Genomic DNA, 23,897 nt, shown 5'->3' on the forward strand with positions numbered 1-23,897 from the left:
TTTAGTAGGGACTCCACATCTTATTTCCACCCTTATGAGGAAGACTAATAATTATTAGTGGCTTAAAACAGACTTACTCTTCTAAGGGAGCTTTCCTCAGCAATCTCCAAGGTGATTATACCTACCCCTCTTGGAGGTGGTGATTCCAAAATAATTTTCTGCCTTCTCCCTCTTAGGTGAGAGGGGGAAAAAATTGAATTGAATATCTGGCAGGGCATCGTGCTATACATGTAATTAATCTCAAATGGAAGAGTAAAGGTTAAGTGATTTATATCCCTTCATCTTTAAAATGAATGAACTAGTCATGAGCAAGAAAACAGTTGATGAATTTAATAAAGTAAGTGTTGGGTATGAAGGAAAGCCAATACCAACTATTTCAACTAATCTGAAGGACTGGGACACGTTTCAGTTGATGAATCATACTAATACTTTGAGGATTACTGAAATAGATGTGTTCTCTTGAATGTTCAGGATTTTGATTTATATAAACGCTCTTTCTGCTTCTACCCCACGCCCCCCAAAAAGTTATAGCAGAACTCCAGAATAGGAACAAAGGGAACCCAAAGTTGGAAAGAAATACCGTTTATTTAGCACAGTATTGCAAAAGGGAACTGATTAGTCCTCAACTCTTCTTAATCTGCTTTCACAGTTTATGGAACTAAGAAATTGCCATGGAAATTATAAAATGGAATCTGTGATTTAATATTTCTTAGTGAAGACTTTTGCTATGAGTCACTTTGTATTCAGAGCAGTGCCCCATTCAAATAGGGACTTTGTCCTAACTTAGATGATGGGGCTGCAGTGCAAGGACAGGGTCTCTCTTTGTAGTTTACATTCGGTGCAAGTCGCATGTTAATAAGAGTTGTTTTGGGCGGCGCCTGTGGCTCAAAGTGGTAGGGCGCCAGCCCCATATGCCGGATGTGGCGGGTTCAAACCCAGTCCCGGCCAAAAACTGCAAAAAAAAAAAAAAAAAGGAGTTGTTTTATCCATACCTGTCTAGTGTAGATATTATAATAGCTCATTTCTTTGAAGTTAAAAATGCCTAATGATTTTTCTTCCCCCAAAGTAAGCTTCTTGCTGCTGCTTCCAACATTTTGATTTTATTATTTTATGTTTTATAGTTGTGTTCAAATAGTATAGGTAAAAGGTATTTAAAAGAGGAGTAGGGGGAAGATTGATTATATCAGAGAAAATTATGTTTGGGTGCTTCTGCACCACATGAAAAATATGTACTCAGTGGTTATTTTTGTATATTACAGGCCTTTCGAGAAGACCTGGAATGCCTTATTCAAGAACAGATGAAGAAAGGCCACAACCCAACTGGATTACTAGCATTACAGCAGATTGCAGATTACATCATGACCAATTCTTTCTCGGGCTTTTCTTCACCTCCCCTCAGTATGTCTGTTTTGGAGAGTTTTTAAACTTAAAATTTTATCTTTCTTTTGGAATCCTGTATGTCTCTAGCAGCGTATTCTACTCAGTTTTGGTCCTTAAGTTTGTAACATCTAATGGAGTACTTAGTGTTAGCATTGCTTGCTTTTTTCATATCAGCCAAGCATTTGTGAGGATTACAAAATAGTACAAGATATGGTCCCGGGCCAAGTGTGTAGACATATGCCTGTAGTCCCAGCTCCTCAGGCTGAGGTGAGAACATTGTTTGAGGCTACCTGAGCAACATAGCAAGACCCTGTCTCAAAAAAAAAAAAAAGAAAGAAAGAAAGAAAAAACACCCACATGATCTCTAACTTAGAATAATATATATTTTAGTTGAAGAGACGTACCATATGTGCACCAAAAATAGCATACTAATGTTGTAAAGACTATATGTATAGCTGCATGATAACTATAGAAGAAAAAATTACAGAGATGTTTCTAAGAAATTATCTAATTTTTTTTTTTTTTTTGTAGAGACAGAGTCTCACTGTACTCAGAGTGCCGTGGCGTCACACGGCTCACAGCAACCTCTAACTCTTGGGCTTACGCGATTCTCTTGCCTCAGCCTCCCGAGCAGCTGGGACTACAGGCGCCCGCCACAACGCCCGGCTATTTTTTTGTTGCAGTTTGGCCGGGGCTGGGTTTGAACCTGCCACCTTCGGCATATAGGGCCGGCGCCCTACTCACTGAACCACAGGCGCCACCCGAAATTATCTAATTTTTTATAAGTCATAATATGTGTGTTCATTGTTAGAATTGATTATCAGCTGAAGTAGACCAAGAATAATTAATGGAAGAAGACAGGCCTGAACTAACTGGGTTTTTTTTTTTTTTTTTTTGTAGAGACAGAGTCTCACTTTATAGCCCTCAGTAGAGTGCCATGGCATCACACAGCTCACAGCAACCTCCAACTCCTGGGCTTCAGAGATTCTCTTGCCTCAGCTTCCCGAGTAGCTGGGACTAAAGGCGCCCGCCACAACGCCCAGCTATTTTTTGGTTGCAGTTCAGCCGGGGCCGGGTTTGAACCCGCCACCCTTGGTATATGGGGCCGGCGCCTTTACCGACTGAGCCACAGGCGCCAAAGAATGGAGTAGTTAGAGCTTGTTGTGACAGAGGGCTTAGGACATTTTATTCATTCAGCAGATGTTTACTGAGAGCACCAATTTGGTGAGCTTGAACACTGTAAGCACACCAAGATATAAGATCTTAAGCTCCAGCACTTCACATCTCAACTGAAATATGTTCAGAAATCACTGCCACACAAGGGCAGGTGCACAGAGAGCTAGAGAAAACTTTGAGACTGCTTCAGGCCAGACTCAAGAGGAAAATTTTTTCTATGTTTTTATTTTCTTACGGTCAATCTTCCTTTCCCTCCTTTATTTTTTCTTTTTGCAGTTTAGAGATTTATAAATAGGATTTCAGCAAACTCAAATGTTTTCCAGATAGAGGGAATAAATAAAAAGAGTAATGATGGAAATGATGGTGGGAACAGGCAAGATGAGGGTATATTTATAGAACTGTGAGTGGACCATTATGATGGCACATCAGTGAGAGTCGGGGTGTAGATGCCTGGGGAGAAGAGAGAGAAATGGGTCTGAATGAAGAGGGCCTGTACTGTTTAGACCGAGGAGGGCTACCAACATGGACAGTGAAAAAATTAGTGAAAAAGGAGTTGATAGGTGACAACTTACAGGAATTTTTTTGTTCGGGTTTTCTTTGTTTTGTTTTGTTTTGTTGAGATAGAGTCTTACTCTGTTGCCCAGTTTGGAATACAGTGACAAGATCATAGTTCTCTGCAACCTCAAACTCTCAGGCTCAAGTGATCCTTCTGCCTTAGCCTCCCAGCTAGCTAGGACTCTGGTGTGCGCCCCCATACCCGGCTGATGATAATAACTTCAGTGAGTACTGGCAAAGACAAGGAAACTAAAGTCAGATCAGTTAAAGAATCTTTGAAATTAGAGTAATGGTTGTGGGTATAAGAGGAAGAGAGCAATGAGAAGGGCAGAGCCAGAAAGGGTCAAGAGGACCTAGTTAACCAGTTTGATGTGAAGATGTGGTTGGTGAGGGGAAAAAATGAGTTCCAAAGTCAATGAGTTTCCTAGCTGGGAGAAACATTCTACCAAAAGACAGAAAAATTCATGTTTGATCTAGTTTGATTACCTTACTGTACAATTGAGCATCTTTTATGTGCCAAGCACCCTTAGAGGAACAGGGAGTACAGTGATAAGACTGACGAGATTCCCTTTCTCATGGAGATAGAAAGTAGACTAAAGCATAAATAAAATGATCAGACAACAGGGAGTGCCGTTCCGACAATTACAGTATGGTGATGTGATAGAGAACACCTGGGTGGCTACATTAGATCAGGTGATCAGAGGAAACCTCTCTGAGGAGGCGCCGTTCAGATTGAAACCTAATAGCAAGGAGTGAACCATACCAAGCTCAAGAGAAAGCATTCCAGGTCGAGGGGACTAGGGTGAGTGCCAGATGAGAACAAGATGGTAATGAGTTTAGTCTCTTTAAGGGTAAAAATAAAGAGAATGGCCTGGACCATGTATTTTAAGGGGACAATAGAACAAACATCAGAAACACAGGCAAAGATTAAATCATATTAAAATCTGGTTTTAATATGGCTGTGATATAAATATCACAGCCATATTTGGAAAATGTGGATTTTATTCTTAACTTTGATGGGAAGCCATTTTAAGTTGGAGGATGACTTAAAAAGACCATTCTATGATTTGTGTGATGAGTGAACTGGGAGATTTCATAGTATTATTACCAAAGATAAGAAAGCTGGTGATCTTAGACTAGTTGGAGATCTAGTTTGGCTTGGGAGATTAGGCATGCTCAATTTAAGTTGCCAAGACATTGAGGCAGTCAGAAAGGCAGTCTGGGAGCTTAGGAGAGAGACTTGGCAGGTGGACATAGAGAAATATTACTCAAAGCTACAGACACTGACTAAATAATCATAGGGGTGGGGTATAAGCCAAGAAGAAAAGAGCCCAAAGAGAATATTTCAAAAGCTTGGAGAGACGACTAGTCAGGAAAAGAAATAATAAGCGAAGCTGTCCTGTGAGTGTCCTAGATTCCATGGCAGGAACGGGAAGCTACAGGAGATGCTGGCTGGCTGGCTGGAGCGTACAAAGGCGTAGCAGCAGGAAAGCCATGTGCCAATATTCAGAAGTCAGAAAGAAGAAATTGACCAGCTTGCCTGGAATGTTTATGTTGTGTTTTTAAAAGTAGAAGTTACAATTGGAAACTTAGGAGGAGAGTAGGAGATAGATTAATGGCTGATTCTAAAATTTTGTCAGAAATTATAATATTTTGTATGGCTAGCATGTTAAAACTATTTCTTCGAATTAATTTAAAACATTTCAAAAATTAAAAGACCTTACATTAAAATATTGATCTGGGCTTCTCTTCACAAGTTCTTATGGGCTCAGATTAAGAACAATGTTTTAGGAAATTCAGTTTATTGGTTTTATGCAGAATGGATTTACAAAGAAAAGGGCTACAGGCACAAAACAAGAATGAGGCTTATTGTAGAGGATGAGACGTAAGTTCAGGCCTGAACTCCAGTATAGAAAAGGAAGGACCTGGCTCGACGCCTTGTAGCTCAGTGGTTAGGGCACCAGCCACATACACCAGAGCTGGCGGGTTTGAATCCAGCCCATGCCTGCCAAACAACAATGACAGCTACAACCAAAAAATAGCCAGGCGTTGTTATGAGTGCCTATAGTCCCAGCTACTTGGGAGGCTGAGGCAAGAGAATTGCTTAAGCCCAAGAGTTTGAGGTTGCTGTGAGCTGTGATGCCACAGCACTCTACCGAGAGTGACATAGTGAAACTCTGTCTCAAAAAAAAATAAATAAATAAATAAATAAAAATAAAGGACCTTGGGCAGCGCCTGTGGCTTAGTGGGTGTACTGAGGGTGGTGGGTTCAAGCCCAGCCCCAGCCAAATTGGAACAAAAAAATAGCCGGGTGTTGTGGCTGGCCCCTATAGTCCCAGCTACTCTGGAGGCTGAGGCAAAAGAATCGCCTAAGCCCAGGAGTTGGAGGTTGCTGTCAGCTGTGTGACACCATGGCACTCTACCAAGGGCAATAAAGAAAGAAAAAATAAAAAGAAAGAAAGGACTTGTGAAACAATAGTCATAAAACATGAGGGAAAATTATATATGGTGGCCCAAGAAAAGAGGTAAATGTTACTTAGAGTTTGAGAATGCAGGAGTTGTAATATCATCAATATTAGAAGGAACGTTAGGAGAAGAGAAAGGGTAAGAAAAATCAGGAGAGAAAAGATGGAGGAAAGTGGCAGTAGAGAACTTAACAGAAGTAGAAAAGAAACAGAAGGAAAGGGACCAAGAGATCCAGGATAGTGAAACGTAGGCTGGGCAAGAGGCAGTGTAAATGGTGTCAAGTTGTAGAGGTTAGGGAGAATGAAGACTGAGCAAAAGTTGAACTTGATCCAGTTGCCAAGTTCAATTTCAAGACCTTCAAGAGGGCAGAAAGCAGACAACTATTTGTATGCATTCTTTTCCTTCTTAAATGGTTTTTGTGTTTGAATATAAGTCAAAAAAAGATACGGGAAAAGTAGCTTTCAGTTGAAGGCTTTTCATATTAAAATCAGCAATAACCTCAGTATTTAGGAACATTTTCACCTTTGGGGTCGTGTAACCATTTTTCCCCAGTGGTATGAGTCATTGATAGATGAAGCAACTTTACCAGGCAATCGAAGATAGCCAATACTTATTTTTATTCTCCGTGTACCTCTCTGAAGAGGATAAGCTAATAAAATGTTGTATGGGCTGGTAAATTTCAGATTATTATTTACAAGGCTAGAACACCCCTAGATACAGGCTTCTTCTTGGCAACTAATTTCCAGGTACGGGACTACTTGACTTGAATCTCTCTCCACAATGTTTTCTCTTTTAGGTCTTGGCATGGTCACCCCTATCAATGACCTTCCTGGTGCAGAAACATCCTCATATGTGAAGGGAGAAAAACTCACTCGCTGTAAACTTGCCAGCCTGTACAGACTTGCAGACTTGTTTGGATGGGCACACCTGGCAAATACATATATCTCAGTGAGTTCTTTAGCTTTCAACTCCTTTCTTATAGAATTCCAACCATAAAGCAACTATACTCTTCTTACCTTTGTTTAGAAGGGCATCCAGTTTTCCAGATTTATTCTCCGAACCTAGCATGCTGGATCACAGCCACATGCTGATTTAAACCTTCACTCCAAGCAAGAGGCTACAGTTCTTGTCCCAGGCTTTCTTTCTCTTTACTGTCTGTGCCATTCCTTGTAGAACCTGTCCAGGAAGAAACCTTATAGTGGAAATGTCCCTCTCCAGGTTAATTATATCTGAGCATCAGTGGCATTAAAAAGCATTTGAGACAAGAGAGGGGGTCAAGGAAGTTAACACACACACATACCCCCAGCTTTTATTTTTTAAACATATTTTTCACATCCTTTTGTTTTCACTTTGCCACACTTGGAAGCAAGATGCTATTTGGAAGCATAAAGTTCTAAAATATTGTGTGATGGAAATGGCACAGACACATGGTATAGTCTATCAACAGCCTCTTTTCTTTTTCCCTGGCCATTCCCTGGTTTCCCTCTTCCATCTCCATCTTAGGTCCTCCTTAGGAAGAGATTCTGTTCTCTTTGCCCGTTTTCCCTTAATTTCCATGTTGCAAATTAAGGTTATAATCATTAACCACATTGGGTTGAATAATATTGGCATTTTTCTTTTTTTTTTGCAGTTTTTGGCCGGGGCTGGGTTTGAACCCGCCACCTCCAGCATATGGGGCCGGCGCCCTACTCCTTTGAGCCACAGGCACCGCCCCAATATTGGCATTTTTCATGAATGTAGCTGACCCTAAGCAACCTTAGAGCCCCAAAATGTAACACTTCAGATAAGAAGTTTAATAAATGAGAAACTAATGTTAGGATTTTTTAACAAGTGCTTGAGTGTTGGGAGAAACTTTTAAGAATATTTTCATACCACAGACCTTTAATTTTTGCTTTGCTGCTTCTCCCCGCTCCCCCCCCCAGTATCTTACAATAATACCTTGTAAATATATCTCTCGTCATGTGTAAACTACAGAATGTGAACACTTTGTTGTAATTCCCTATTGTTTTTTTTTCTTTTTTCCAGGTAAGAATAAGTAAGGAACAAGACCACATTATTATAATTCCCAGAGGCCTATCTTTTTCTGAAGCCACAGCCTCCAATTTGGTATAATTTTTATTCCTTTGTTTCTTTTTCTGAGCTTTCTAGTGCTTTCCTGGCAGCTCTTAGCTTTTTAATACAGAATGAAACAAGAACATGTATTAGTGATCAGTGAAGGGATTGGAAAACTATGTTGATTTTTAGGAAAAACTTCAGCATTCAAGAAAAAGGATAGTTGAGACTAATAAAGGAGTTGGTCTTTCAAGTTAACTTATCCGTATTTCGAAAGGAGTCTTTTGAAATTTTTTTCTACCCTGTACACCTGGAATTTGTTGTCCTTTTAAAAACACAGTCTGTGTGTATTGTAGCTAGACTTAAACAATGTTCAGCTGACGTGAGTATAGGATCTGACCTTTTGGCATTTTATCTTTTCCGTGATTGTACTCCTAGGCACTGCCATCAGCTTAGAGAGCAGCAAGAGCTACATTGGCTTTGGGTGCTGCACTGTTAGCAGATGGAAAATTTTCAACCAGTTCAAAAAATGCCAGATTTGTCCTAACTCCCAGTGAAGAGCCTGAGTTATTAGTTTCTTAGAAACTGTGCTTCTTGCTAAATACTAAGTTTTCTTGCATACTACCAGTTTTATTATAAATAAAATTTTATGGGAACAAAGCTAAACCCATTCTTTCACAAATTGTTTATGGCGGTAGCACCGGAGTTGAGTACTTGTAGCAGAGGCCACAAAGTCTGAAATATTTACTATCCAGCCAGTAATAAAAAAATTTGCCAAACACAGACAAACATTGGTTTAGCTTATGGAACACAGACAAACATTGATACGTGTGTACCAGTTAAATGTTTTTCTGATTTTTTTTTTTCCAGGTGAAAGTCAATATAATAGGAGAAGTGGTTGACCAGGGAAGTACTAATTTGAAAATTGACTATACAGGTTTCAGTCCTCATGCTGCAATCTATTCAACACGTCCTGATGTGAAATGTGTGATACACATCCATACCCTTGCAACAGCGGCTGTAAGTCAATGACGGGCCCAAACTAACAGTGACCTTGGAAGATGTATTATTTTCATGGCTTTCCCAACATGATGCTTTACTATCTGCTTTCCTTCAGACCCTGCCATCCAAAATCATATTTGAAATACTAATCTTGCACATACCTAGAAAAGCAAAAGGCCTTTGGGAACAAATGCTACCATTTTAGGAAACAAGTGGAGCGATAACATTTGGATTTGAAAACTAATCAGTTTAATAAATGGGTCATTGAGCTTTTTGGAGCAAAGCTTCTTTCATAATACTTGATACATACACAGCATTTAAATTGAGTTGTATCCCTGAACTCCTTTTGGAGGGTTTGGGAGTAGGCAAAGAACTAAAGTGGGAGGGGGTCTGAACACAGTGACTAGGTCAGGGCTTCCTGAGCTAACCAAAGAATCAGGTCCCTATGAAAATGTATTTAGTAACTAAATTGTGCTCTTGGCATGCGCCCAACCAAATAGGTGTCCTCCATGAAGTGTGGAATCCTTCCAATTTCTCAAGAGTCCCTTATCCTGGGGGATGTCGCCTATTATGACTACCAAGGATCTCTTGATGAACAGGAGGAACGAATTCAACTGCAGAAAGTTCTGGGGCCAAGTTGTAAGGTATGTGTAGTAGAGTTTCTGTCTAAAGAGCTATTTTTGTTGTGCTGCTGTTGATAAAAAACTGTGCGAGCTATGCCAGTTATTTAAAGTGATCACTCTGGGAATTCTATTTTAGGTGCTGGTCCTCAGGAATCATGGTGTGGTAGCACTTGGAGAAACAGTTGAGGAGGCTTTTCATTATATTTTTAATGTGCAGATAGCCTGTGAGATTCAGGTAGGAACAATTATTCCTCCCTTTTTATTGCTTTGTTATTTGCTCATTGGGTTGGATTTTGTTTACTTATTTCTAAAGCCTTAATGGTCAGTGGCCTTTTGTTTTATTTTGTCTTTAAGGGTCTGCTTAAATAAAATAGGGTCATCTAATGCTTGGTTGCAGTGGCTCAGGCCTGTAATCCTAGCACTCTGGGAGGGTGAGGTGAGTGGATTGCCTGAGCAAGAGCAAGACCTCTGTCTCTAAAAAATAGCCAGATGTTGTGGCAGGCGCCTGTAGTCCCAGCTACTCAGGCGACTGAGGCAAGAGGATCACTTGAGCCCAAGAGTTCGAGGTTACTGTGCGCTATGATACCATAGCACTGCACCCAGGATGACAAAACAAGACTCTATCTCAAAAAAAAAAAAAAAAAAAAAAGTCACCTACTCAGTTATCATTTGAAGTGAAAATAGGAAATGAAAATTTTCTCTCACACACAAATCTACATGCCTCATAAATATCATTTTCCCCCCACAATCCTACTCTTTTATATATATATATATATTATATAATTTATTTTTATTGTTTGGGATTCATTGCAAGTACAAAGAATTAGGTTACACTGATTGCATTTGTTAGATAAAGTCTCTCTTATAGTTGTGCCCCACCCCCAAGAGGTGTGGCATACACGGAGACCCAACTTCTCCTCCTTCTTCCCCTCTTCACACTTGCTCATTCCCCTGTCCTCCCACCTTGTATTAGTTCATCTACTGCTTTCGGGTAAGAATTTAGTAACATTGGATTTTTGCTTCTCCATTCTTATGTTGCTTTACTAAGAAGAATGTGTTCCACCCCCATCCAGGTTAATACAAAAGATACAAAGTCTCCATCTTTTTAAGGCTGAATAGTATTCCATGGTATACATACACCACAGCTTGTTAATCCATTCCTGGGTTGGTGGGTATTTAGGCTGTTTCCACATTTTGGCAATTATAATTGAGCTGCAATAAACAGTCTAGTTCAAGTGTCCTTATGATAAAAGGGTCTTTTTCTTTTGGGTAGATGCCCAGTAATGGGGTTGCAGGATCAAATGCAAGTTCTAATTAGAGTTCTTTGAGTTTTTCTCCATATTTTCTTCCAAAAATGTTGTATTAGTTTGCAGTCCCACCAGCAGTGTAAGCATTTGTCTTCAGCCCACAATCCTATTTTTTAAAATAGTACAATTGGGCTCAGCACCCATAGCTCAGTGAGTAGAACACCAGTCACATACACCAAAGCTGGCGGGTTGGAGCCTGGCCTGGGCCTGCTAAACAACAATGACAACTCCAACCAAAAAAATAGCCAGGCGTTGTGGCAGGCACCTGTAGTCCCAGCTACTTGGGAGGCTGAGGCAAGAGAATCGCTTAAGCCTGAGAGTTTGAGGTTGCTGTGAGCTGTGATGCCACAGCACTTTACCCAGGGTGACATAATGAGACTCTGTCTCAAATAAATAAAATAGTACAATTGCACATTTCTGCTTTTACCCTCTAGTTGTGGTACTGATTGAGAAACAAAGGCAGCCTAAAATCAGATGAATCAAATATGTTGTAGGTACTTTTTATAAAAAGCTGAAGACTAGGGCCAGAAGTTTTATGAACTCACCTAGTTTTCAATCATCCCACAGTCTAATTATACAGGTTGGATATCTATTAACTACTGTCTTTCAATGATGCAGATTTTATTTGAAAGTCCTGGTTTATCTTTTAAAGAAAATCAATTGGATTCTCTTTAAGCAATGGTAATAATCTTAATTTATTGAAAGCCATAGAAAGGAAAAAAACTTTTCTACCAACTTCAACTTGTGCTAATTACCAACTTCTTTTTTGCTTTAACCGTCCCTCCTCTTCTCAAATGGGGCCATGAAAACCTTAATTAAATTAGGATAACAAGTTAATGACTTTTGCCTAAATATCCTTCATTTCAAAATATAATGATTCTATACTCCTTAAGATATCATTCAGCAAAAATATTAACTAGATAACCATGGGAAAACTTCAAGAAAAACTTTACAATTTGGCAAGAGATTTCAGTTGTTTGAACAGTGTTAAAGGGTATGACTCGAAATGTGTTTTCTATTAGTCCTGGAAAGTATCTTTTTCAAATAGATAGAAAAGATCCTTCAGCTGCCTATTTGCACAGGAGTGTTGCCTACATTCAGTCGTTAGTGTCCTGAACAAGTATTATGGGTATTTGCCAAATTGAAATTGTGCCTTTTTGAAAGTAAAATACTCCTATGCTCTTTACAGTTCTGTGTGTCTCTGTATTTTATCCCTGGTTGCAGGTGCAGGCATTAGCAGGAGCAGGTGGAGTAGACAATCTCCTTGTACTGGACCTTCAGAAGTATAAGGCTACTACTTACACTGTTGCAGTGTCTGGAGGAGGAGGTGTGAATATGGGTTCCCATCAGAAGTGGAAGGTTGGGGAGATTGAGTTTGAAGGGCTGATGAGAACTCTGGACAATCTGGTAGGTAAAAAATTGAACAAAAAATGGGTTTCGTGTCTTCAGACTCCATCTCTCTTTGGTTTTGGAACATGTTCCTTACTCCCCTAGGAACAATGTTTGACCCTAGAAAGGTGTTTTGGTTTGACCACATTTTAAAAAATTAAACATTGGAACATGCAAATATCATCTTTTTGTAAAGAATATAATGCATTGTTATTAACTATAGTGACCATATTATACAACATATCTCATGAACTTCTTTCTCCTATCTACCTAAAATTTTTTGTTCTTTTTTCCAGTATTTCCCTGCCCCACCTCCTGGTAACCGCCATTCAACTCTCTACTTCTAGATCAATTTTTTTTAGATTCCTAAATCTACATAGACATGAGATCACATAGTATTTGTCTTTCTGTGCCTGGCTTATTTCACTTAATATAAAGCCCTTTAGGTTCATCTATGCTGTTGCACATGACAGGATTTCCTTTTTTAAGACTGAAAGTTTTCCATTTTGTATACGTGGTAAATGCCACATTTTCTAAATCATTTAGGTTGATTCCATATTTTAGCTATTGCAAATACTTCTGCAGTGAATATGAGATTGCAGATATCTCTGACATATTGATTTCATTTCCTTTGTATATACCAGGTGTGACAGTTAAGTTTGTGAACTTGCCACTTTGCATGTACATTGGCAGCACTGTGCAAACAACTCAGTAAGGTTCATAACCTTGGTATATCAGTGTCTCAGCTGTGTTCATGTTGTGTGGCTCTGTCTTGCTGAATAGTGCTCATTATTGTTTCGTGTTTTTGTGTGCCATTGCAAGAATGTTGGAGCTTCAATTAAAGTAGTGGTTTAATTAACCTTCCTAATGCCACAATGTATTTTCATTGTTACAAAGGGATCGCATAGGATCTCATAGGTTGAGAACCGCTGAATTAGAGCGACAAACCTTAAATTTCTTGTTAAACTTGGCGTTGAAATTGAAGTGGAATTGAAATCGGGGGCATATTAGTCCATGTTAATGGAAATAATGCCGTGAAGAAAATGGCAGCGTCCAAATGAATTAAACCTTTTTCTGAGGGGAGAAAAAGTATTACTGATAAAGAGAGATGAGGGTGGCAGGTAACCAGCTGAAATGACAAAAACATTGCAAAAATTTGTTTAATTGTGCCTCAAAATCATCACCTTACTGTGAGAAGCATAGTAGACCAAGTGAACATCAATAGAGAAACAGGGAAATCTTAAACTGAAAACAACCTGAACTTTTCACTAACAAGTCATGGCTCTTGCATCACAACAATGCACCAGCTGACAATTCATCTAACACCACACTGTCTGTGAGCAAGTTTTTAGCCAGTAAACAAAGAACTATATTGGAACACCCTCCCTGCTCACCTGATCTAGCCCCCAATGACTTTTTTCTTTACCTGATAAAGGAAATTTGAATAGAAGACATTTTGAAGACATTATGGGTAGTATGATGACAGCTTTGATGGCTATTCCAAAAAAAAATTCCAAAATTGCATTGAAGGGTGGACTAGGCTCTGGTGTCAGTGCATAATTTCCCAAAGGGAGTACTTTAAAGGTGACTGTAGTGATATTCAGTAATGAGGTATATAGTACTTTTTCTAGGGTGAGTTTGCAGACTTAATTGTCAGACCATGAACACCCAGTAGTGGGACTGTTGAATTCATATAGTACTTTTATTTTTAATTTTATGAGAAACTTTGCAGGCACAGGGAACTGCAGCCTTCTGATTTTGAGATTGTGTTTTTTTAAGCACCAAAGGAGGCAAGAAACCTCATTTTTCTCTTCTGCACCCATTTTAATAAAAGGATTTTTTCTTTAAAATTTGGATTCAAGTCAAAAGGCTGCACTCAAGGATCCAGAAGGCCACATGTGCCTCCAAGGCCGCATGTTTCCCACCCCTGCTGGGTGGGGGGTGGGGATAGCTGTACTAATTTACATCCCCAGCAACAATGTGCAAAGGTTTCACTTTCTCCCACATCCTCTCCCATATTTATCTTTTGCCTTTTTGATAACAACACCTCTGACAAGTGTGAGATGAGATCTCATTAGGGTCTTAATTTGATTTTCCTGATCAGTGATGTGTTGAGCATTTTCTCACATATTTGTTGTCCATTTGTGTATTTTTTGAGAAATGTCTGTTCAGGTTCTTTATTGAGTTCTTATGTGTTTTGCATATTAACCTCTTATCTGTACAGTTGTTATCTGTACATCTGTACAGTTTGGCAAATGTCATCTTATGTTAGATTTTGTGCTCTTCCATCAAGGGTCACAAAGCAGATTGCCTTCAGACCCAGGAATAAAGGCTTGAGATTTTGTTCCTTAAAACAGTTTTATAGGGAGAAAAAACGTTTCTAGTCAGCAGTTTAGAAATTACCTCTGGCAGGAGCAGTTGTGTGAGTGGAAATTGCAGTGTCAGCTGTAATCAGTTTTAACTAGATCTTGAAATTTTCTTGGTTTCAACTCTGGTGTTATGTGGAGATTGTGAGGTTTGGAGATTGTTTTCCTCTTTGTTTTTCAACAAAGGCATCTTTTTGAATCATTTATTTAAAGAATCAGAATCCAAACACTGTGTTGTACAGGTTGATTGCTTCAAATGTGATTTTTCTCTCCCTTAGGGGTATAGAACAGGCTATGCTTACAGGCATCCTCTCATCCGAGAGAAGCCAAGGCACAAGAGTGATGTGGAAATCCCAGCAACTGTGACTGCTTTTTCCTTTGAAGATGATATGGTGCCACTCTCTCCTCTCAAATACATGGCACAGAGACAGCAGCGTGAGAAAACAAGATGGCTGAACTCTCCAAATACTTACATGAAAGTGAATGTGCCCGAGGAGTCTCGCAATGGGGAGACCAGTCCTAGGACCAAAATCACAGTATGCCAGCATTTTACATAGTTTGCCTTTACTAAATATTTTGGCTATTATTCATGAATTGAATGTTCTGTGTCAAAAATACTGGGGAAATACCCCATATATTTGGCTTGACGCCTGTAGCTCAGTGGCTAGGGCCCTGGCCACATACACAGAGGCTGGCGGGTTCAAACCCAGCCCAAGGCCTGTCAAAAAAACGACAACAACAAAAATAGTTGGGTGTTGTAGCAGGCACCTATAGTCCCAGCTACTTGAGAGGCTGAGGCAAGAGAATCACTTAAACCCAAGAGTTTGAGGTTGCTGTGAGGTGTGACACCACAGCACTCTACTGAGGGCAATATAGTAAGACTCTCTCTCAAAAAAAAGAAAAAATATATATATATATAATAGAATATAAGAAAAATCTTACTATCATTTACCAGGTTTTAACTTCTTGCAAAGCACTATTCATTTAATTCTAATGTGAAATGATGTTTTTTTGTTTGTTTGTTTCCTGTTTTGTAGGTGAGAAAATTAAGGCAAAAGAGGCTGGGTATGCTGGCTCACACCCATAATCATAGTTCTGGGAGGCCAAGGCAGGCAGTTTGCTTGAGCTCAGGAGTTCAAGACCAGTCTGAGCAAGAGCTAGACCCCTGTCTCTACTAAAAATAAAAAAAACTAACCTAGCGTTGGGGTGGGCTCTTGTAGTCCGTCCTAGGGAGGCTGAGGCAAGAGGATCACTTGAACCCAAGAGGTTTTTTTTTTTGTTTGTTTTTTGTTTTTTTATAGAGACAGAGTCTCACTTTATGGCCCTCGGTAGAGTGCCAACTCCTGGGCTTAAGCAATTCTCTTGCCTCAGCCTCCTGAGTAGCTGGGACTACAGGCACCCGCCACAACTCCCAGCTATTTTTTGGTTGCAGTTCCGCTGGGGCCGGGTTTGAACCTGCCACCCTCGGTATATGGGGCCGGCGCCTTACTGACTGAGCCACAGGCGCCGCCCTGAACCCAAGAGTTTGAGGTTGCTGTGAGCTAGGCTGATGGCATGGCCCTCTACCCAGGGCAACAGAGTGAGACTCTGTCTCAAAGTAAATAAGTAAATAAAAGTTAAAAAAAAAAAAAGCTAGGCAGCACCTGTGGCTCAGTGGATAGGGGGTCAGCCCTATATACCGAGGGTGGCAAATTCAAACCCAGCCCCGGCCAAATTTCAACAACAAAATAGCTGGGCATTGTGGTGGGCACCTGTAGTCCCAGCTACTCCAGAGACTGAGACAAAAGAATTGCCTAAACAGCTATGATTTAATAAAAAAAAAAAAAAAAAAAAGAATTGCCTAAGCCCAGGAGTTGGAGGTTGCTATGAGCTGTGTGACGCCATGGCATTCTCCCGAGGCGATAAAGTGAGACTCTGTCTCTACCAAAAAAAAAAAAAAAGAGCTAACTTTAATGGTAAGGTCAGTATTTGAATACAGACAGTCTGACTCGGGAGCCCAGTTCTTACCCACCACATGATAGTTCTTTGTAGTTGATATTGCACTGGTGAATTAGAACAATAAAGTTGCCAAAACCTAGTTATGCCAAAGTTACATGAATTGCTATGTATAGCTACTCTTTGGCAAGACCTTGTAGGTAGAGAAATGGGTTAACTTTTTCAGAATTTTGCTTCAGATTTGGTTAATTTTGGATCACTTATCACCAAATATTCTCTAGATACTCAAAATTAGTTCATCCTATCATATAACACAATAGCATTCAATATGGAAATGCCTAGGCATCGAACAATTTTTTCATATTTTGTAAGATTTCTTGTCTCCCAGGAAAAGAACATAGTTAAATTAATAACTTTTCCAGAATTAATTTTATTAACAGAGATTGATACTCAGTCATTATTAATCTTGATAAATATTAGCTTTCTTAAAAGGTTATAAAATGGGATATATGAGAATTATATAAGTGCCTTCCAATCCTGTGGTTCTGTTAGGCTGTGTATTATCAGATTATCCCCATTTTAAAATGTTGATTAGGGACTTGACCTTTTCTGTCAACCATGAATGAAGTGAAGTCTGGAAAACTAACTCTGAAGAGATTCCTTTAGTTCTTTTTAATGACTACTTTGCCATCATCATCTCATGAAACTTCAGTGTAGGACACAGAACTCTGAGTATGAGTGAATGGGAGGTCAGGCTCGGGTCTGTGCTCACAGTAGCTTTTAGCATCATATTTTCTACTGTCAAGAGGAGAAAATTTAATTAGCAGTGTAACTGAGTATTCATGTGGTACCATTTTATATTTTTAAAAAAGCGAAAGCTGATTTTGGGCCTTTCTCTAACTAGTATGAAATATAAACTAATTGACCACTAAGATACTGCTTAGTGAAATATTTTAAAAGATTGGCAAGATGTATGCCCCCCTTTAGACCATAAACAATTATCAGGAAGTACCTACTAATGTTAAAATTCTTGATTCTTTAGTGGATGAAAGCAGAGGACTCCTCTAAAGTTAGCAGTGGAACACCTATCAAAATTGAAGATCCAAATCAGTTTGTTCCTTTAAACACAAATCCGAATGAGGTCCTAGAAAAGAGAAATAAGGTAAGACATTGTCTTATGTGGCCTGGGGAGACATTTTTGTTCTGTTTTCGTTTAAATCATTACTGATGGAATCAGATTAATACTGAACTTTGGCGTTTGAATACAGAAAAATTTAAAATTCAATATAAATTTAGCTAACATTGGATACCTCTATCTCTGTGCTAATCATCGGTAACAGGCTATGTGGGAAAGGAGTATTAAACTATTTCTGCCTTAATGAACCCTGCATTATTGGGGAAATGCAGTTCTCTAACAGTGTAAAACAATAGGAAGTCACATACCAAGAAAAGGAGAGATTAATGTGAGTTATTAAGATGGTAAAAGGTCTTTGTGGAGGTGGGAATTGAAGAGACTCCTACTCTGGAGTGGTCAGATAGTAAGCTTTTAGGAAAAGAAAAAGCAAAGGTTATCTGCCTCCAAAAAATCGTTGTTTTTCAATTCAGATCCGGGAACAAAACCGATATGACTTAAAAACAGCAGGACCACAGTCCCAATTGCTCGCAGGAATTGTTGTGGATAAGCCTCCTACTGTAAGTCCATGAAGCAATGCGATCTTTGTTTTTGATTTACCACAGTAATTTCTTGGCTTTTTAAATATGCATAGTTTCATTAAGGTTAACATAAGCACAGGCTAGAAAGTCAATCCATAAGACTTAAAATACTACCTTCAATTTTTCCAGAGGACAGGACTTTCTGTTTTAACTGCTTCTCGCATTTATCTTGGTGTTTCTAAAGAGCATCTTTATTCTGCTTTTTCTTGGTCTGTCAGTTTTAGACCTGTCAACTGTATTTTATGAGATTTATGTCATTGATTGTAAGATGTACAGTGTTTTATGTATCACTAAAAGAAAAGAAACACTTGGCAATTGTAATTGTAGGAAGCCATAAATTATAACAGGATTCACAATTTCAGAGATAGGAAAAATGTGGGGGGAAAGTTCATCGTAGAATTAACGCAACATAGCAGTGGCTTCTTTTATGGAAGATGAGGATTTCACCTGCTTACACAATGCTTCCCTTCTTTCCCTCTCTATGTAGTCCCTTTAAGGTGATATCATAGTTGTTTTTGTTGTTGTTATTGTTTTTTTTTTTTGGCCGGGGCTGGGTTTGAACCCGCCACCTCCAGCATATGGGACCGGCGCCCTACCCGCTGAGCCACAGGCGCCGCCCTGTTGTTGTTATTGTTAAATCATCTTTCGTTATGTATATTATTATTTGTTTGCTACTGAACCAGGTAGTATTTCCTTTCTTATACAACTTTTCCCCCCATCCTTGAGTTAATAATTGCCTCCTTTTTTCATTTGCTTAGAATTTTGGGTACATTGCCTTAGTTTTTCATGAACTTTTCAACCAAATTACAAAGTCCCTCGTGGAGTGAAAACCAATGGGTAATCTCTCCATTCTAGCCCCGTTATTCTGATCTAAATCTGGACTTGTTCTCAGGCTGCATAGGTTCATTCTCAGAAGTCATCTGTTTCTCATCCATTTTGTCGCCTCTGTTTCCTGTATCTTGTTTTTTGTTTTTTTTTTTTTTTTTTTTGTAGAGACAGAGTTTCACTTTATTGCCCTTGGTAAAGTGCCATGGTGTCACACAGTTCACAGCAACCTCCAACTCCTGGGCTTAGGCGATTCTCCTGCCTCAGCCTCCCGAGTAGCTGGGACTACAGGCACCTGCCACAATGCCCAGCTATTTTTTTGTTGCAGTTTGGCCGGGGCTGGGTTTGAACCCGCCACCCTCGGTATATGGGGCCGGCACCCTGCTCACTGAGCCACAGGCGCCGCCCTGTTTCCTGTATCTTATATCTTTTGATTTCTACATTTCTTTGTTATCATAGAGCACATCCTCAAATAGCTTTCTGAGAAAGGATAGGTAGGAAGTAACAGTTTGAAATGCCTGTATTCTACCTTTGAATGTGCACACAATGAGTATAGAATACTAATAATTCTCCCCCAAAATATGAAAAACATCAGTCTGTTTTCTCCTGTTTTTTTACTTTTGGTGTTTTTGTTTGTTTTTTCGTTCATTTGTTTAGAAAGTGAAAGAAGATCTTGCTGTATTGCCTCAGCTAGAGTGCAGTGGCATCATCATAGCTATCCACAAGTTTAAATTCTTGACTTGAGCAGTCCTTCTGCCTCAGCCTCCTAAATATCTGGGACTACAAAAACATGCCACCACACCCAACTAATTTTTCTCTTTTTAATAGAGATAGGGTCTCATTCAGACTGATCTCAAATTCCTGGTCTCAAGCAATTCCTCCCACCTTGGCCTCCCTAAGTGCTAGGATTGCAGGCGTGAGCTATGAGGCCTGGCCTGTCTTCTACATTGTTGAAGTAAAAAGGCATCATGATTCCTGAACCTTTGTATAGGATTCTTTTTTTTTTTTTTTTTCTTTTAGAACATGCTACATCCCTGCTGTTCTGAAATGTTATGATCATGTGCTTCATAATAGATCTCTTTTTAGTTTCTGTTTTGAGCAATTAACAGCCTTAAACAGTTAATAGCAGATTAATCTACAAAGTCATATCCTTCAGTTTTGGGAACTTTTTCTTTAAGTATTTCTTAAAAGTGTCCCCCCTCCCAATTTCTTTCTTTCTTTTTCCATATATCCTGTTAGTTTGGATGTTTGGCATCTTTGAGCCCCTGATTTTTTTCTTTTTCTCCTATTTTCTGTCTATCCTGCTTTCTAGAAGATTTTCTTAATTTTATTTTCAACTCCTTATTTTCTTGTTTTTAACACTTCCTATTCCCTGAACATTTGTCCTGATCTTTGTTTCATGGATAAATTTTCTCTTGTTGCTCTAAAGGAATTGATTTTAAATTTGTTTCAGCCTTTGTTGTCTTTGTTTCTTCTGGGTTCCCTTTTTCTTGTTGATTCTGGTCTTCCTTTTCTGTGTCGGAAGCTTTCTTCAAGTGTTTGGTAATTTGCAGCAATCTGTTTACAATAAAGAATGAAACATAAAAAGCTGATCAGAAGCTCTGGGCTTGTATAGAGCTTGGGGATTGGTGAGCTTCTCTGTAGGGTGACTAGATGTGAACCAGGTGGTTTTTCTGGAGAATCCTCAAACCTTACTATCTGAAGTTCTTTTATCTGGGACCATTTAATTTATCTGGGAAAAAATTCTCAGTTTGCTTTCTGAGAACCCCACAGCTGTGTTTTATGTCCTTAGTCAGTTTTTCTGAAGAATAAGCCTCTGATTTTATACAGAGTTGGGAAAGAGGTAAATGCTTGGCTATGTGGAGTAGGAAGGGAACTTTGGAATCTGGTTTCTTATGTTTTGATCTTGTCCCCCTATTTCACCTTTTCCTCACCAGCACTTCCTGCGATCCTCCATGCCTCTAGTTTCTGAGCCTTATCAGATCTCTTCTCATTTGCATGTTTTTTTTGCAAGACTGACTTCAACTTTCTCAGCTCTGCCACCCACTCTTCCACCTGCCTTCCATCTTTCAAAAATTTGTTAACATTTCTCGTCTATTATCTCCTCTCCCATTCTTTTGTCCCTAAAAGTTTACTATTAGTAGGCTTTTGGGAGGGATTAAAAATAAATACCCTAAGGCCAGGCACAATGGCTCACACCTTAATCCCAATACTCTAGAGGCCAGAGGCTGGCAGCTCCCCTGAGCTCACAAGTTCAAGACCAGCCTGAGCTAGAGCCAGATCCTGTCTCTAAAAATAGCCGGGCACCTATGTGGTGGGCACCTGTATTCCCAGTTACTGGGGAGGCTGAGGCAAGAGAATCGCTTGAACCCAAGAGTGTGAAGTTATTGTGAGCTATGATGCCATGGCACTCTAGGGGGATGGAGAGCCCACAAAGTGAGATTCTGACTCCCAAAAAATAAATAAATAAATGCCCAAATTCTATCTGCCAGGTGTAACTGAAAGTTTTATTAATTCCTTTCCTAGAGAAAATATCTACAAGCTTATTTTCATAACAAATTTAAAGAAGTTCTTTTGGTATGTGTCCATTTTTCTAAGACTTTTTTATAAAAGATTTTGAAATGGAGTGATTCTTTTTTCAATATATTTCTCAGTTATATGAAGCTTATTAGAACTTAGTTTTTCTCAAGACTATTAAACTTTAACTAGGTAGGTATATTGAGGAAACAACACTGGCAATTTTAGTCCTTAGACTCCTATCCAAAGAGCATTAATTTGAGAAGAATATCTTACAAAGCATGTTGCCTTCTTATTTTTCATGATTGTTGTGAAGTGAGCTTCATCCTCAATATGTGCATTTTTGTGTGTGTATAAATGATCATGCATATGTAGATATAAGTAAAACTCTTGGTAATGAATCGATGATTTTTTTCTTTGTAAGACCATGCAATTTGAAGATGATGACCATGGCCCACCAGCTCCTCCTAACCCATTCAGTCATCTCACAGAAGGAGAACTTGAAGAGTATAAGAAGACAATCGAACGTAAACAACAAGGCCTAGAAGGTTAGTTAATTTTTATATCAAGTCTAGGATAACCACACTAATAATACCTCGAGTAGGATGATAGACGGCAGTCAATTTTTTTATAGTTAAAAGTTTTTTAAATGTTCCTGTTATAATCACCTGTTCTCCTTCATCTGTCTCAGTTTTCTAGTGAGTATATGTGGTTCTGAAATGTAAAGAACAACATAGACCATGTGTTTTAACATATAGAGAAAGCTGTTCTTCCTCAGAAAGGAATCTCAGTGCTAGCTATTTATAGTAAAATCTTCTATAACGTGAAATCCCCAGATGAGTAAAGAATTACTAGCCAAAGTAGATATATTAATAGATGTAAACATGGGGTGGCACTTGTGGCTCAGTCGGTAAGGCGCCAGCCCCATATACCAAGGGTGGCGGGTTCAAACCCAGCCCGGCCAAACTCAACAAAAAAATAGCCGGGTATTGTGGTGGGCACCTGTAGTCCCAGCTACTTGGGAGGCTGAAGCAAGAGAATCTCTTAAGCCCAGGAGTTGAAGGTTGCTGGGAGCTGTGTGATGCCATGGCACTCTACCGAGGGCCATAAAATAAGACTCTGTCTCTACAAAAAAAAAAAAGATGTAAACGTGTCACAGTATATGGCTTTTGAAATCTTTATTTTGAGATAATTATAGATTCACAAGTTTATGGTTTTATTGTTTTGTAAAATCTCTGTCTTGGGTGTCTCAGGGTGTCAATATTGTCACTTCAAAAATCAAAACTGCTAAAATTTTGATGTGACTTTCCTTAAGCACATGAGCACTCCAGTGAGGTTGAATTTTTGGAATCCTTAGTAACTAGATTGCTAGGATTATATTTAAGAATTGTTAATGAAAATATCCTAGCAAATTGATTACTAGCTCCCTTTTTCTAGAATAAGATTTTTTTTTTAACAGGGATTCTTAATCTTGGGTCTTTAGATAAGCTTCAGACAGTTGATAACCCACCTGTAAAATACATGTTTAATCGTACACAGTATACATTTGGGGAAAGGATAAGAAGTCTGTGACCTCGGGATAGGGGAGAGCATGCACACGTATACAGTTGAAATTTTTACCCAAAACAAAACAAGCCATTTGTTAAAAAATTGGTGCCGTGTTAGATGTTCTTCATGTAGGAAGAACAAATGGCATCTTGATCATCCAAGGAACAGTGTTAGAACTTTTGTCAAAAAAGGAGTCATCCTGATTCATTAATGTAATTACACTTAAATGTTCTAAGTGATATTGTTGGATTTGGTTATTCTAACATAAAGTTGGGAGATTTCTCTCTTGCTTTACATTTTGTAAAATGTCCCTCTTACTCTCTTATTTTTTGAAAGCCTAAAGATGCCAGGTAACAAATATTGCACTCTAGAACTTTTTATATATAACTTTATAGTTTCCTCTACATTCCTTATGACCATCTGAATTATTCAGCTCAGTACTATTGCTATGACAGGAATCACTAATTGGATATTGTTCAAAAATTCAGTGAATCATTCTGCCTCATTAACGTAGCATCATTGGTGAGGCTTATATTATTTTCATTTGGCTGCATAGAATGTTTTGGTTTTTTAACATTAGCAGAAGCTAAGTGCATACGTATTACTTGCCTGGGCTGCCAGTAGCTATGCTGCCTTCATAACCCTGTATGTAAAATTACTGTTAGCAGCCAGAAATTTTAACACGTTAACTTCCTCTGAATGCATAATTATTCATCTATGGGATAACCATTAGCATGCTCAACTCAATGCTGAAGTTTTCATCTTCTCTGTGTATGGAGGCATTTGATGTATGCACTAACCTCCCTAAAATCTTATCCTGCTTTGTTTTGTTTTGCATGGCTTTTAACTAAACTCTTATCCAACAGATGCTGAGCAGGAATTACTCTCAGATGACGCTTCATCTGTTTCACAAATTCAGTCTCAAACTCAGTCACCGCAAAATGTCCCTGAAAAATTGGAAGGTATTCAATGTAATTTCCCATAGCATTCACTGAGTCGGTCTTGAGTCTGTCCCTCTGTCATTTGTTTTCATGTAAGGAATC

At 39.0% G+C, this 23,897-nt stretch overlaps 1 protein-coding gene across 11 annotated transcripts in view; it reads left to right on the top strand.

Annotated features, from left to right (window-relative positions):
* ADD3 (adducin 3) overlaps positions 1-23,897 on the top strand; it is a 174,405-nt gene that overhangs the window by 147,496 nt on the left and 3,012 nt on the right. For 10 of the 11 annotated variants that reach the window (XM_053583606.1, XM_053583605.1, XM_053583601.1 and 7 more), the window contains 12 exons: positions 1,260-1,398; positions 6,374-6,525; positions 7,603-7,683; positions 8,500-8,649; positions 9,132-9,275; positions 9,391-9,489; positions 11,786-11,968; positions 14,595-14,852; positions 17,294-17,413; positions 17,857-17,943; positions 21,731-21,854; positions 23,721-23,816. In XM_053583606.1, coding sequence (XP_053439581.1) covers positions 1,260-1,398; positions 6,374-6,525; positions 7,603-7,683; positions 8,500-8,649; positions 9,132-9,275; positions 9,391-9,489; positions 11,786-11,968; positions 14,595-14,852; positions 17,294-17,413; positions 17,857-17,943; positions 21,731-21,854; positions 23,721-23,816 — 1,633 coding nt within the window. The remainder of the gene's footprint in view (positions 1-1,259; positions 1,399-6,373; positions 6,526-7,602; positions 7,684-8,499; positions 8,650-9,131; positions 9,276-9,390; positions 9,490-11,785; positions 11,969-14,594; positions 14,853-17,293; positions 17,414-17,856; positions 17,944-21,730; positions 21,855-23,720; positions 23,817-23,897) is intronic. The other variant, XM_053583610.1, reaches the window with a different exon arrangement.

Source organism: Nycticebus coucang, chromosome 3 (assembly GCF_027406575.1).
Source record: "Nycticebus coucang isolate mNycCou1 chromosome 3, mNycCou1.pri, whole genome shotgun sequence".
Classification (NCBI taxonomy): Eukaryota; Metazoa; Chordata; class Mammalia; order Primates; family Lorisidae; genus Nycticebus; species Nycticebus coucang.